This window comes from Paralichthys olivaceus, chromosome 17 (genome assembly GCF_024713975.1).
Source record: "Paralichthys olivaceus isolate ysfri-2021 chromosome 17, ASM2471397v2, whole genome shotgun sequence".
Taxonomy (NCBI): Eukaryota; Metazoa; Chordata; class Actinopteri; order Pleuronectiformes; family Paralichthyidae; genus Paralichthys; species Paralichthys olivaceus.
In genome coordinates, this window is record NC_091109.1 from 17,610,304 (window position 1) to 17,622,803 (window position 12,500).

General features: G+C 44.7%; 1 protein-coding gene across 7 annotated transcripts in view; it reads right to left on the reverse strand.

Annotated features, from left to right (window-relative positions):
• The window catches only part of LOC109644486 (receptor-type tyrosine-protein phosphatase mu-like), a 76,341-nt gene that overhangs the window by 44,967 nt on the left and 18,874 nt on the right, over positions 1-12,500 (reverse strand). For all 7 annotated transcript variants that reach the window (XM_069512167.1, XM_069512166.1, XM_069512165.1 and 4 more), the window contains exons 3-9: positions 6,357-6,524; positions 6,147-6,256; positions 5,599-5,677; positions 4,866-4,981; positions 4,029-4,203; positions 3,387-3,499; positions 2,477-2,657 (exon numbers count right to left, since the gene is read on the reverse strand). In XM_069512167.1, the coding sequence (XP_069368268.1) occupies positions 2,477-2,657; positions 3,387-3,499; positions 4,029-4,203; positions 4,866-4,981; positions 5,599-5,677; positions 6,147-6,256; positions 6,357-6,524 (942 nt within the window). The remainder of the gene's footprint in view (positions 1-2,476; positions 2,658-3,386; positions 3,500-4,028; positions 4,204-4,865; positions 4,982-5,598; positions 5,678-6,146; positions 6,257-6,356; positions 6,525-12,500) is intronic.

Here is a 12,500-nt window from a genome sequence, read left to right on the forward strand (position 1 = left end):
AAGAGTAATAACGATAACAATAATCATAATAATAATAATTCTTTGGGTTAGGGTTAGGGTTCTTCGGGACGGATCAGGACGATCATCTCTGTGTCTCAGCTCAGACGACGTAATCTACACGGCCCACGAAGACGAAGCATAATGACACGGAGGAATTTCTGTGGTCGACGTAACCAGGTGGTACTGCACTTATTGCTGTTGCCTAGCAACAGAGCAGCAGTTGGACACGACGAGAAAGTTTTAATGCCCCTCGGCTTTTTGACATGTGTTCCGTTGGATTGAGTTGAAGTCTGACACTCAAGCACCGGACGTCTCGTCTCTTGCCGGCATCATAACCTGTTTGAAAAACGCTTTGTCACCAAAGCCAAAGGATCCACCCAATGGAGTCTTCGTCTCTTAGGGACGGACACGTGAAGATGGAACAGTCTCGTTGGTCTAGTCTTTAAATGCAACCTCCGAACTGAGACCAGACTGTAAAAGAAGATGGACGACATGAGGGCTCCCTAACATGAAGCCAAATCATCTCGATCTCCCCCTGGTGTCTGGCTGCAGTATATGTCAAATAAACCTCCTCCATGTTAGCAGATGGGACATGGACCAAAGTAAAAACTCAAAGTAGACTTTAAATAAATGTTTGTCAAAGATGTTTCTGTCATTTCCGCTCGTTCTCTCTCTGATGTTTGTTCACGTTTCTGATCACTTTGGTTTGAATCAGTTATTTGATGATAGAAAAACAGGCGGAGACGTGATGATTGACAGCTGAGACTAGGACAACAAGGAAGTGACTTCATGTTTATGTGGCACCAAGCTGCGTCGCCTCACTGAGCGCTAAGTCCTAAAGCTTGTATGATGGACACACTGATTTATTATTAAACACTCACTCACACACACACACACACACACACACACACACAGACAAATATGCACTGGTTCATAATTTATTGGCAGTAAAATGAATAAATAAAAGTGATGGAAGACAGAAGAGTGTTATCAGAGCATATATCATCACACACACACACACACACACACACTCTTTTGTTTCCTGCTGGTCACAGAGAACATTTGTCTCGAGGGGGGGGGGTTATCACAGACCCATTTAGTACAAATGTAAAAACGTTGGGACGTATCCTAAGAACTTTATAAAATAACCCATTTCCCCTCATCAAAGCACTAGAACCTCCTCAAAGACCCAAGAACCTGCTGAGAGAAAAGTAGAACCTCACATCACAGAAGAACCTCATCAGCTTTCTGTGAACACACCAGATTCCTTTGGTAACTAGAAACCGTTTCGCAGACTCACACTTACACACTGACACTTTCTCACAGAAAACTAGAACATCATCAGAGACCGTACAGACACAGGTATGCAGAGGGGGTTGACTGCAGTCTGTGTTTATGAGAACATACCAGAGACAGTCAGAACCCTGCAAGGATCATGTGACAGCAGACGTGTTGAAACGTGACAAACTTCCGATTTTCTCTGTTAGTCACAGAGCTGATGTCAGACGTGTTCATATGAACAGAAACATGTTCTATTCTATGTTCATTCTTCACATGATCACGTCTATAATTAGGTCTGATTATTCGAATGTCTCAGAGATGTTGATGCTTCGTTTCAACGCGTCAGATTCACAGTGCCTGGCGATAATTTTTCAAATTCCTAAAAATAAATGCTCAGCCTCAGATCTGAAGGATTCTCATTTCACTTCAGCTCAGAATCAGTTGATTGATCGACATCAACAATCAAACAGTTTTATAAAAATCAACAGCAGAAGAGACGAGGGAACTGAGAAGACGACAAAATAACTAATGTCTCGTTGAGTTTCTCTGTGTTCACACATCACACACATTCAACTTTGTTTGTACTTTTTCTTGGTTGTTCATGTTCATTCTTCGGAACATTTTTATAACGAAATATAAACTGTATCTTTATGAATTTAAATGATAAACACAGCACCAGTGAGACTGTTGCACCTGTGTAATTAGCGTGCTAATAGTTAATCACATGCTGTTTGTTTTCTTCTGCAGGGCACACACACACACACACACACACACACTGCGGCTGTGTGTGTGTGTTAAGTGTTCTATGGTGATGTTCACTGTACCCATTAAAGCTAATTAGGGTGGCACTAACGAAGCCTAGCTCGACTTGCTGCCTTAATGACCTCACTGTTAACCATTAGCCACCTGATGAGCTCAGCGCTAACGCAGCCTAACACAGCCTAGCACAGCCTAGCACAGCATGCTATGCTAATGACTCCACCATTAATCTCTTAATGAGCTCAGTGTGAATGTAGCTTAGCAGTTAGCCACTAGCTGCTAGCAGTCATTGCAGTACAGGGATATTCTAAAAGAAAAGTGACTTTAAAATGTAGATGAAGAAGTAAACATTCATCATCATCATCATCATCATCATCATCGTCATCGTGCTCTCTGGTTGGCTGCGGTCATGGACCATGTGACCAGACTGACTCACCGGCACACTTGGTCCTAGCTTGGAGCGGTGGTCCGGGGTTTCCAGTGCCTCCTTCCAGGGGCCTGGTGAGCAGCACGCTGATCTCGTACTCTGTGTCGGGGTCCAGGTGTCCGATCTTATGGGTGGGCTTATCCACAGGTGTGGTGTCAATCAGCATACCCAACATGGTGCGGTACTCCACCTTTTAGAAATGAACACGTCTTCTGTGATTAAATCAGAACTACAATACAATCAGCTTTGTCATTATGAGGTTTGATATTCAACCCAAACAACGACGGTAGAGCTGCGCAAAAGGACTTCAAACCAATATCAGGATTATTTCAAACTTTCACCTCGGGTATGATTGATGAACGAACATTATATACCCCCCCCCCCAATGGGGCGCACCACTCTGCTCATTCCTCAGTGTCTGTTGTTAATCATCACACTTAGAACTGATCGTTAGGAAAAGCTGCTGAATTCATATTTACATTCCTGGAGAAATGGGGGGGGGGGGGTCGCTTCCTCAGCAACAATGAAGTTAAAACACTGCGTCATGATCTGCAGGAAGAACGTCTGTCTGCCGGAGTGTGTGTGTGTGTGTGAGTGTGTCCTCTTCACACACACTGATGATCACATGTATTTAGTTATTAATCGATGGTGTCAGATGATTCATGTCCTGATTGTCTCGTACTCTGTCAACTATGTGCACGTGAAATGTTGGACTATGTGTTTGTGAGAATCTAACAAACACAAAGTCACCATCAGAGGCAGGTGGAGGGAGAACATGGAGACACAGACAGTTGGTGAATGGGGAAAGTTTTCACTGAATTAATCGACATGAGCAAAATGAGGTGGATGAGAGTTCACAAATGTGGAACCTGATCAGGATCCGTCATTGACTCTAGAACCACAACCGCCCCTTACTCACCTCTCTCTCTATGATTGGTCCGTCTCCATTAATGGAGTTTGCATTGAGCTGGATCCACAGGTAGGTGGCGCCCACTGCTGTCAGCTGGGGGGGGGCGATTGGTACAGGAGGCTCTGAGGGATAAACAGACCAGGATCAGTTTTACACACACACACACATTAACACTCGCACACAAACACACACACTCTTCTGGGTTTCACTGATCCCTCTCAACAAGAGAGGAAGGAGTTAACAAGTTAATTAATATTCGTGACCTTCGGCGGATCACAACAGACCTGGATTCCATTACCCAGAATCCCCGGTGGTGCTGCTCTACTTCCTCCTGACCCAGTTCGTCACACACACACACACACTCACACACACACACACACACACACAGACATCAAGTAGGATGTGTAATGATGTGTGTTTATCGTTCAGGTGTGTGTGTGTGTGTGTGTGTGTGTGTGTGTGTGTGTGAGAGTGTGTGTGTGTGTGTGTGTGTGTGGGTATTGATCGGCTCTGTCATGATTGATATGTGAGTCTCTGATCTGTTTCCTCGTCACATCGACAGGAAGAGGTCGTTACCTCGGACACTGACGACACGTGTCCAGGTGTGTTCACTCATCAACAACCAGCAGCCAATCACACAACAGGACTCACGTTTGACTGTGAGGTCAGCGTACGAGGAAACACCGACGCCTCGCTCCGATTGGGCAATGCAGCGATAGCGTCCAGAATCGCCTTTGGTTGTGTTCTCCACGTCGAAGCTCGCCACGTAACGCCGGGAGTTCACTGGTTTGGTTTCCCTGACAACTGCCTGACGACCGGCCATCCCCTAACAACAGGAAACACAATGATAATTATTAAATGATAACGATGAGTAACGATGATGAGTATTGATGAGTAACGATGAGTAACGATGAGTATTGATGAGTAACGATGATGAGTATTGATGAGTAACGATGAGTATTGATGAGTAACGATGATGCGTATTGATGAGTAACGATGATGAGTATTGATGAGTAACGATGAGTATTGATGAGTAACGATGATGAGTATTGATGAGTAACGATGCGTATTGATGAGTAACGATGAGTATTGATGAGTGACGATGATGAGTATTGATGATTAACGATGATGAGCATTGATGAGTAACGATGAAGAGTATTGATGAGTAACGACGAGTAACGATGATGAGTAACTGTGAGTATTGATGAGTAACGGTGATGAGTATTGATGATTAACGATGAGTATTTGATGAGTAACGATGAGTATCGATGATTAACGATGCGTATTGATGAGTATTGATGATTAACTATGATGAGTATTGATGAGTAACGACGAGTAATGATGATCATTGATGGGTGACGACGATGAGTAACGATGATGAGTATTTGATGAGTAACTGTGAGTATTCTTGAGTAACGACGAGTATTGGTGAGTATTGATGAGTACTGATGAGTATTGGTGAGTATTAATGAGTATTGGTGATCGTACCTGCAGGTAAAGCAGCAGGTTGTTCTGTGGTCGTCCGTTGACGGTGCAATGAAAAGTCGCCGTCTGTCCGGCATTCACCTCCACACCTTTAATGTGCAGGAAGTGAGGCGTACTCACTGAGGACACACACACACACACACACAAAGGTCAGAGGTCCCACACTGATGACATCATCCATGGCAGGTGTTCCCATGGTAACGGCTAACCTTTTCCCCTGATTTCTTGAGACAGACAGAAAAATTCTGAGTGATCCAATCATGATGATGTGTGTGTGTGTGTGTGTGTGTGTGTGTGTGTGTGTGTGTGTGTGTGTGTGTGTGTGTGTGTGTGTATTCCAGTCTCTTTATTAGATAGTATAGACGCAAAAAGTTCAGGTCAAGGATGTTTGACACAGTGTGTGTGTAGGTGTGTATGTGTGTGTGTGTGTGCGTGTGTGTGTTATGTTCATATAACAAAGCAACATCAAAAATGCGGGCAGGTAGATAAACAGATGGATCAAAGTCCATGCTAATCAATTTATATTTTAATGAGCTCCCTTGTCTCCACACACACACACACACACACACACAAACACTGACCTTGATTCTATGATGTTAGCTCAACTTTAAACATCGTTATTCAATTAAGCAGCCAAACCAATTAGGAGCCTGTTCTACAAGGGGGCGGGGCCTTTCCATATATGTATATGTGTGTGTGTGTGTGTGTGTGTGTGTGTGTGTGTGTGTGTGCTTACTGCACTGGTGCCCCTGTAGTGTGATGTCCTTGATGGCCAGAACTCCTCTGTGACCGGTGCTGACGGCCTCGAACACAACCTGCCACACACACACACACACACACACACACACACACACAGTTTCAGATGTGGTCCAGGTTCATTGTTGAATCTGATCTGTGTGTGTTCACATTCCAGTCTTATCGCCACGGAGACCAGTGGCAAACACTTCCTGTTGGTGTCCAGAGACAGGAAGTTCTCCTCCCTCCATCTGGAGACCCCCCTCCTCCTCTTCCCTCCATTCTTCTTCTTCTTCTCTCCTTCCTGACGTTGTCGCTCCATCTCTTCCTGTTTTACTCACCCCCCCACATTAAATCATCACTCTAACGAGGAGCTGCTGTTACCACGGTGATGCAGCTAATTAGTGATGCCCGCTGTGATGATGTTTATGACCCACACACACACAGAGGCTTCATTTATTTGACATATATTAGTTTAAATTAGATATAACTGACAGCAGATCTCTGACTGTGTGTGTGTGTGTGTGTGTGTGTGTGTGTGTGTGTTACCTGGTAGTAGTTTGGCCAGAAGGTGGAGACAGCGAGCTCCACCCCCTTCCAGATATGGTAGGCGGGGCCTGACGAGTTGTAGACGGGAATTCCCAGAGGACTGTTGTTCTCTGTAAGAGACGCAACAACATCAACAGACTCCTCCCACCTGAGAGCTCCACCCACACAACTGTTAGCTCCACCCTCACACACGGTTCTGTGTCCTCGTACCTTTGATGTAGACGTTGAGCGTGGCGGGTGTAGCGCCCTCACGCCCCCCCCCCTGGTAGAACAGGAAGCTGACGCAGTGCGTGTCGTTCTCTTTGAGGGGGGGCAGCAGCAGCTGAGCACGTTGACCGCCATGACGACCTGATGTGTTCACAAACAGGAAGGGGGAACCTGTGGACAGGAAGTGACACCTCATGAACAAACACATGACAAAATACAAACAGCATTAAACAGAAAAATAAAACCATGAAAAAGTGATGGTGTTGAAATCGTTGATTAACAAACGTGGTCTGTTGAGCCACAAACACACAAAATCTTCAACAAATAATATGAACCATGTGACAAACACAACAAAGAGGAGACGTGAAATGTTCCATACTTCAGAATAAAAGCATGACATGTTCTAGACTTCAACATAAACATTAAAATAAATCACTGAGAAACAACTTAACTGACGACAGATCTCTGAGTGTGTGTGTGTGTGTGTGTGTGTGTGTGTGTGTGTGTGTGTGTGTGTGTGTGTGTGTTTGAACAAACCTTTGACTTTGACAGTAAAAATCTATAACTGGAAGACTTCAGAATAAAAGCCTGGTGCTCACTTGAGCTTCAAAAATTCAAACCACAGCCTCTGCTTGTGTGTGTGTGTGTGTGTGTGTGTGTGTGTGTGTGTGTGTGTGTGTGTGTGTGTGTGTGTGTGTGTGTGTGTGTGTGTAAATGTTGTCAATACGCTGCAGCTGCTTCTCCTCACGTCTCAGTAAAACTCTGGTAATAGAATTACCCCCCCCCCCCATCTGTGTGTGAGCTGGGTTTGATTTGATTGGTTTACAGATGGCAGGGGTTGCGTGTGATTGGCTGACAGGTGAGTGGGAGTTGGGAGGTTAACAAGAGGGAGAAAAGCCAAAACACGAACAAAACGTGTGTGTGTGTGTGTGTGTGTGTGTACGTGTTTATGTGTGTGTGTGTGTGTGTGTGTGTACGTGTTTATGTGTGTGTGTTCATGTGCAGTTGGTTTTTCTCTTGGACAGTTTGTGAGTCACATTCTGTTTCGATCGATCGTTCGTTAATCAATCAACAGACTCGTTAAGACAGAAACATAAACACACACTGTACGACAAGACAACATGAAGACATATTTGTTTTTATATGATTCGTTCGGGTGATTCTTGATTTTTCTTTCAGGCACTTACAGAAATTAAAAATCACAGACATGAATGTTTTGTTATTCGGTCAATCTGCTGAACATTATTGAAGTGATGCTTGTGAGCTGCTCTCATCATGTGACCTGCCTCACTCTCCACAACCCTCTATATTACACACTCTATTTAAGCTGCAAACATTTCCCATCAGTCCCTCTGCTCGCCCCCTGCTGCTGTGTCCTGCTGGTTGACTGAGCTCCTCCACCGACCCAACCTCCACCTGTCGGCTCCGACCGCAGGTTACAAATATTTACTCATCGCTCCCGTTAACTCAATGTGATCATATCGATGGAGCCAACACTAACAATCAATCACAGTGAAACGTTTCTTCTTTATCTCAGTCACAGCGCCACCTGCAGGTGACGCAGCCTCAACAGCTCGGCCTCAGTCGTCTCTTAATTCGCTGATGACGCTTATAAAATCATGGACTTTAACTTTTGTTTTTACACAGGGATGTTTTCATGAATGACCACAGGGACAGGAAGTGAAGCCTTATATGGAATCAATGTCCTGTTAATTATGTTAATTGTTGCTGTGCACATTATCTTTACTATTAGTTCGAGTGAGATTAGTTTCATGAATCACACAGAAACATTTTTATCTTATGTGATATGAACACACACTTTTCTAAAACATTTCTGTCACACACAATCTGGGACCGAACATGTCAGAGCCGACCTCAGAAATGTGACCTGAGAGGAAAAACTGCAGAAAACTAAGATCATGGCATGATCATGTGAGTTGAATTTCACATATGAAGAAACTCTCTCTCTCTCTCTCTTCATCAGTGTTTATTGTCCTTGCTCATCCCTCCTACCCCCTACCTCCTCTTCCTCTCTCTCATCTCTTCTTCTTCTTCTTTTCTCTGCGGTGATTAAAACTCTTGTTTTTCTAATCGATTCTCCTCAAGGACCATTGATCTGCTGACACACACACACACACACACACACACACACACACTCACAAACTTACATTGACACACAAACACACACACTGCAGTGAGTCGAGACATGACAATGTTTTTTAAATGATTCGTCATCAGTAAGCATTTCTATTGGTTCAAGGTGACTGAACAAACTTTATTGACTCAGTGTGTTAGTACGAACTTGTTGTCGTGTTAATGAATGAATCTGATATTTCACTGCTGTCGTCTCAGTGCTTAACTTTAAAATGTAATACAAGGTGGAAAATACTTAAGTACTTCACCAGCAGCTCAGCTTTATTTCAGCAGCTTCAACAACACTGTGAAGTGAAACGTTACCACGACGACGATGTCGACGAGTCGATTTTCATCCTGATAGAAAATAAAATCACTCACACTGAGAGAGAGAGGGCGATCAAGGTATACACACAACGGGAGAGAGAGAGGTTCAAGATTGAACAGTAATGAACAGGATTGTGACTGACAGCCGCCCTGACAACGCTTCATCTGCTGTTACCATGGAAACGCCCTTCAACACACACACTGTAAAACGGGACGAGTCATTTAAATTTCATCGAATTTTACAGAAACAGACATAAAGAGAAGAGCAGGATGATTGACAGCTGTAGTCACAACACAGACAAAAATACACACTGACGAGATCACACACACACACACACACACACACACACACACACACACACACACAAAGGAAGAGTAACAATTTGACTGAACAACTGATCAATAACTTTCATTTATTCTTTTATTAGAACAAATCAATAATCAAGACTTTTCCCTCGGACTCCAGTCTGTGTGCTAAGCTAGGCTAACAGTTTCCCTCTGACTCCAGTCTGTGTGCTAAGCTAGGCTAACAGTTTCCCTTTGACTCCACTATGTGTGCTAAGCTAGGCTAACAGTTTCCCTTTGACTCCACTCTGTGTGCTAAGCTAGGCTAACAGTTTCCCTCTGACTCCAGTCTGTGAGCTAAGCTAGGCTAACAGTTTCCCTCTGGCTCCAGTCTGTGTGCTAAGCTAGGCTAACAGTTTCCCTCTGACTCCACTCTGTGTGCTAAGCTAGGCTAACAGTTTCCCTTTGACTCCACTATGTGTGCTAAGCTAGGCTAACCGTTTCCCTTTGACTCCACTCTGTGTGCTAAGCTAGGCTAAGAGTTTCCCTCTGACTCCAGTCTGTGAGCTAAGCTAGGCTAACAGCTTCCGTCCGTGCACACGGACGTGAACCTGACATCGATCTGAAAACAGTTTCCAGATCGACCAATAGAGAGGCAGCATGTCAGTGTGACCTCTCCTCTGATTGGCTGGAATCTGAGTCTCTGTCCCTCTGTGTCTTTAAACTCCCTGAATGAGGCTGATCATCACACACACACACACACACACACACACACACACACACACACACACACACACACACACACAGAACCATGATAAATTCAAAGTCTGTGTGAATCTCCTGCATGCCGACACGCTGATAAACCCTTTAACACAGTAATTAACCCAGACACACACACTACAATAACACACACACTACAATAATACACACAAATACACACACACACACTACAATAACACACACAAATACACACACACACACACTACAATAATACACACACTCAGGTTTTATTTATCTGCCAAACAAAGTCTGAAACTTCAAACTCTGTTTCCTGCTATGTCTCTCGCCCCCATCACCCTCTCTCACCTTTACACAGTGTTTGGCACAACTGCAGCTGTGTGTGTGTGTGTGTGTGTGTGTGTGTGTGTGTTTTACAGCAGTTTGTATTTTTTTTTAAAAGTGTTTTTGACCTCCAGGTCTCTTTGACACAGAAAGGCATTGTGGGACTTATCACACAACAGACAGAGTGTGTGTGTGTGTGTGTGTGTGTTGTGTATATATTTGCCTTCCAGCTTCAGTGTGTGTTTACTGTGTGCAGCTGGCACTGAGCTGATAACAGCCCTATTAGAAATATTAATATACCCTGAACCCCACAGAGACACACACACACACACACCAAAGGCATCTGTGTGTTCCCTCTGGTCATCCCTGATTGGAGCAAATCAATTAGGAGCCTGAGACGGAGGCATTTCATTGGCCGACAGCTGTGACTGACAGCATGCTGTTGGCCTGAGGAACAAACTGAGACTGAAAAATAAAAGAACAAACGTGGTTTGACCACAGAACCAGAGAACCTTTAATGCCAGAACCTGACATGAACCAACACAGGACCAGTTCTGCAGGAACACAAATACCTGCAGGAGAACCTGAGGACAAGGGATCAGGTTCTGCTTCATGGTTCCTCAACACAAGAACCCTTCAAATCTGAGGAACCTCTATCTGTCAGGACAGGAGGAAGAACAACTACAAATACTGCACTGTGACCACTCCCCTCTGCCAAATACCAATCAAATCAGTTCGTCTGTGAGTCTCAGAGAACTTTTCTTACAAATTTGAAGAAGTTCCTGGAAGGTGATCTTAAAATATCATGTTCACAAGAAGCTGATGGACAAAAAGCATGATGCCTCTGACCACTAGGTGTCTCCAGCACAGAGACATAAAAAGAAGAAGACTTGTTCTGCAGAGAGAAACTGATAACAAGACGGAGAGCAAAGCCTGACAGAATGTGTGTGTGTGTGTGTGTGTGTGTGTTCTAGAGGAGATTACTGTTGTTCACACTGACAGCACAGAGAGAGAAAGAGAGAGAGAGACAGAGAGAGAGAGACAGAGAGAGAGAGACAGAGAGAGAGAGAGACAGAGAGAGAGAGACATGGTTCAGATTAGATTGAACTTGTTTCATTTATAAGAACATTAAATGGAGCCTGTAATCAATACTGCTCAGTGTGTGTGTGTGTGTGTGTGTGTGTGTGTGTGTGTGTGTGTGTGCTGGCTGCTCGGTCAGCAGGGTGTGTTGATGCTGGGTGTACAGTTGCATGTGAAGATACCAGCTCTCTCCCCCCTCTAGTCTGCGCCCTCCCCCCAGCTGGAGTCCAGAAATCAAAGTGTGAATGTGTTTATCTCCAGATTTTTCCAGAGTTTCCTGCAGAATGTCTCGAATCAAAATCTACAATTACCGTCCAGCCACTGCCCCAATGCCACGTGGGTAAACCAGAGCGAATGGTGGCAAGGGACTAAACCCTGAGCACCAATCTGGAGTTGGGTTCAGGCACAGTCAGTGTCGTCCCCTGCAGCTCCAACCAGACCAAGGTCTGGGTCCAACACACCACTGATGTGGTGAAGATGCTGAGAGTGAGGAGCACTCAGCTTCAGCCTCATGGAACCGTGGTCGGCACAAGCCAACGATGTGTCAGGGAGAGCCTTGTCAAAATATCCAAAATAGAGTGGACTGGAAGGTTTTTGACATTTCAGGATGGAGTGAGTGACTGCAGCTCCGCACCGCTCACCTGGACAAGGCTCCAGAAATGTCTGCTCCTCCACCTTCGATGGTAAAACACAACCGTTGGAGCAATATTCCAAGTACAGAAGATATTCTCGAAGGTAAGTGTGAAGGTTTCTGTACGAGGGTTCAGAGACATGGACTCCATCCAGATCTTCTCACCAGCTGGAGGCCGTCAACGCCATCAACACACCCTCGGCCCTCTGGCGGGGATCAAACCTCCGACACGAGACCAACTCCATCTGCACGGAGTAGTACTAGTACTCAGTGTGGTGTAGTACTCAGTGTGGTGTAGTACTCAGTGTGTAGTAGTACTCAGTGTGGTGTAGTATTCAGTGTGGTGTGGTACTCAGTGTGTAGTAGTACTCAGTGTGTAGTAGTACTCAGTGTGGTGTAGTACTCAGTGTGGTGTAGTATTCAGTGTGGTGTGGTACTCAGTGTGTAGTAGTAGTGTGGTGTAGTACTCAGTGTGGTGTAGTACTCAGTGTGGTGTAGTACTCAGTGTGGTGTAGTAGTCAGTGTGTAGTAGTACTCAGTGTGGTGTAGTACTCAGTGTGTAGTAGTACTCAGTGTGGTGTAGTATTCAGTGTGGTGTGGTACTCAGTGTGTAGTAGTACTCAGTGTGT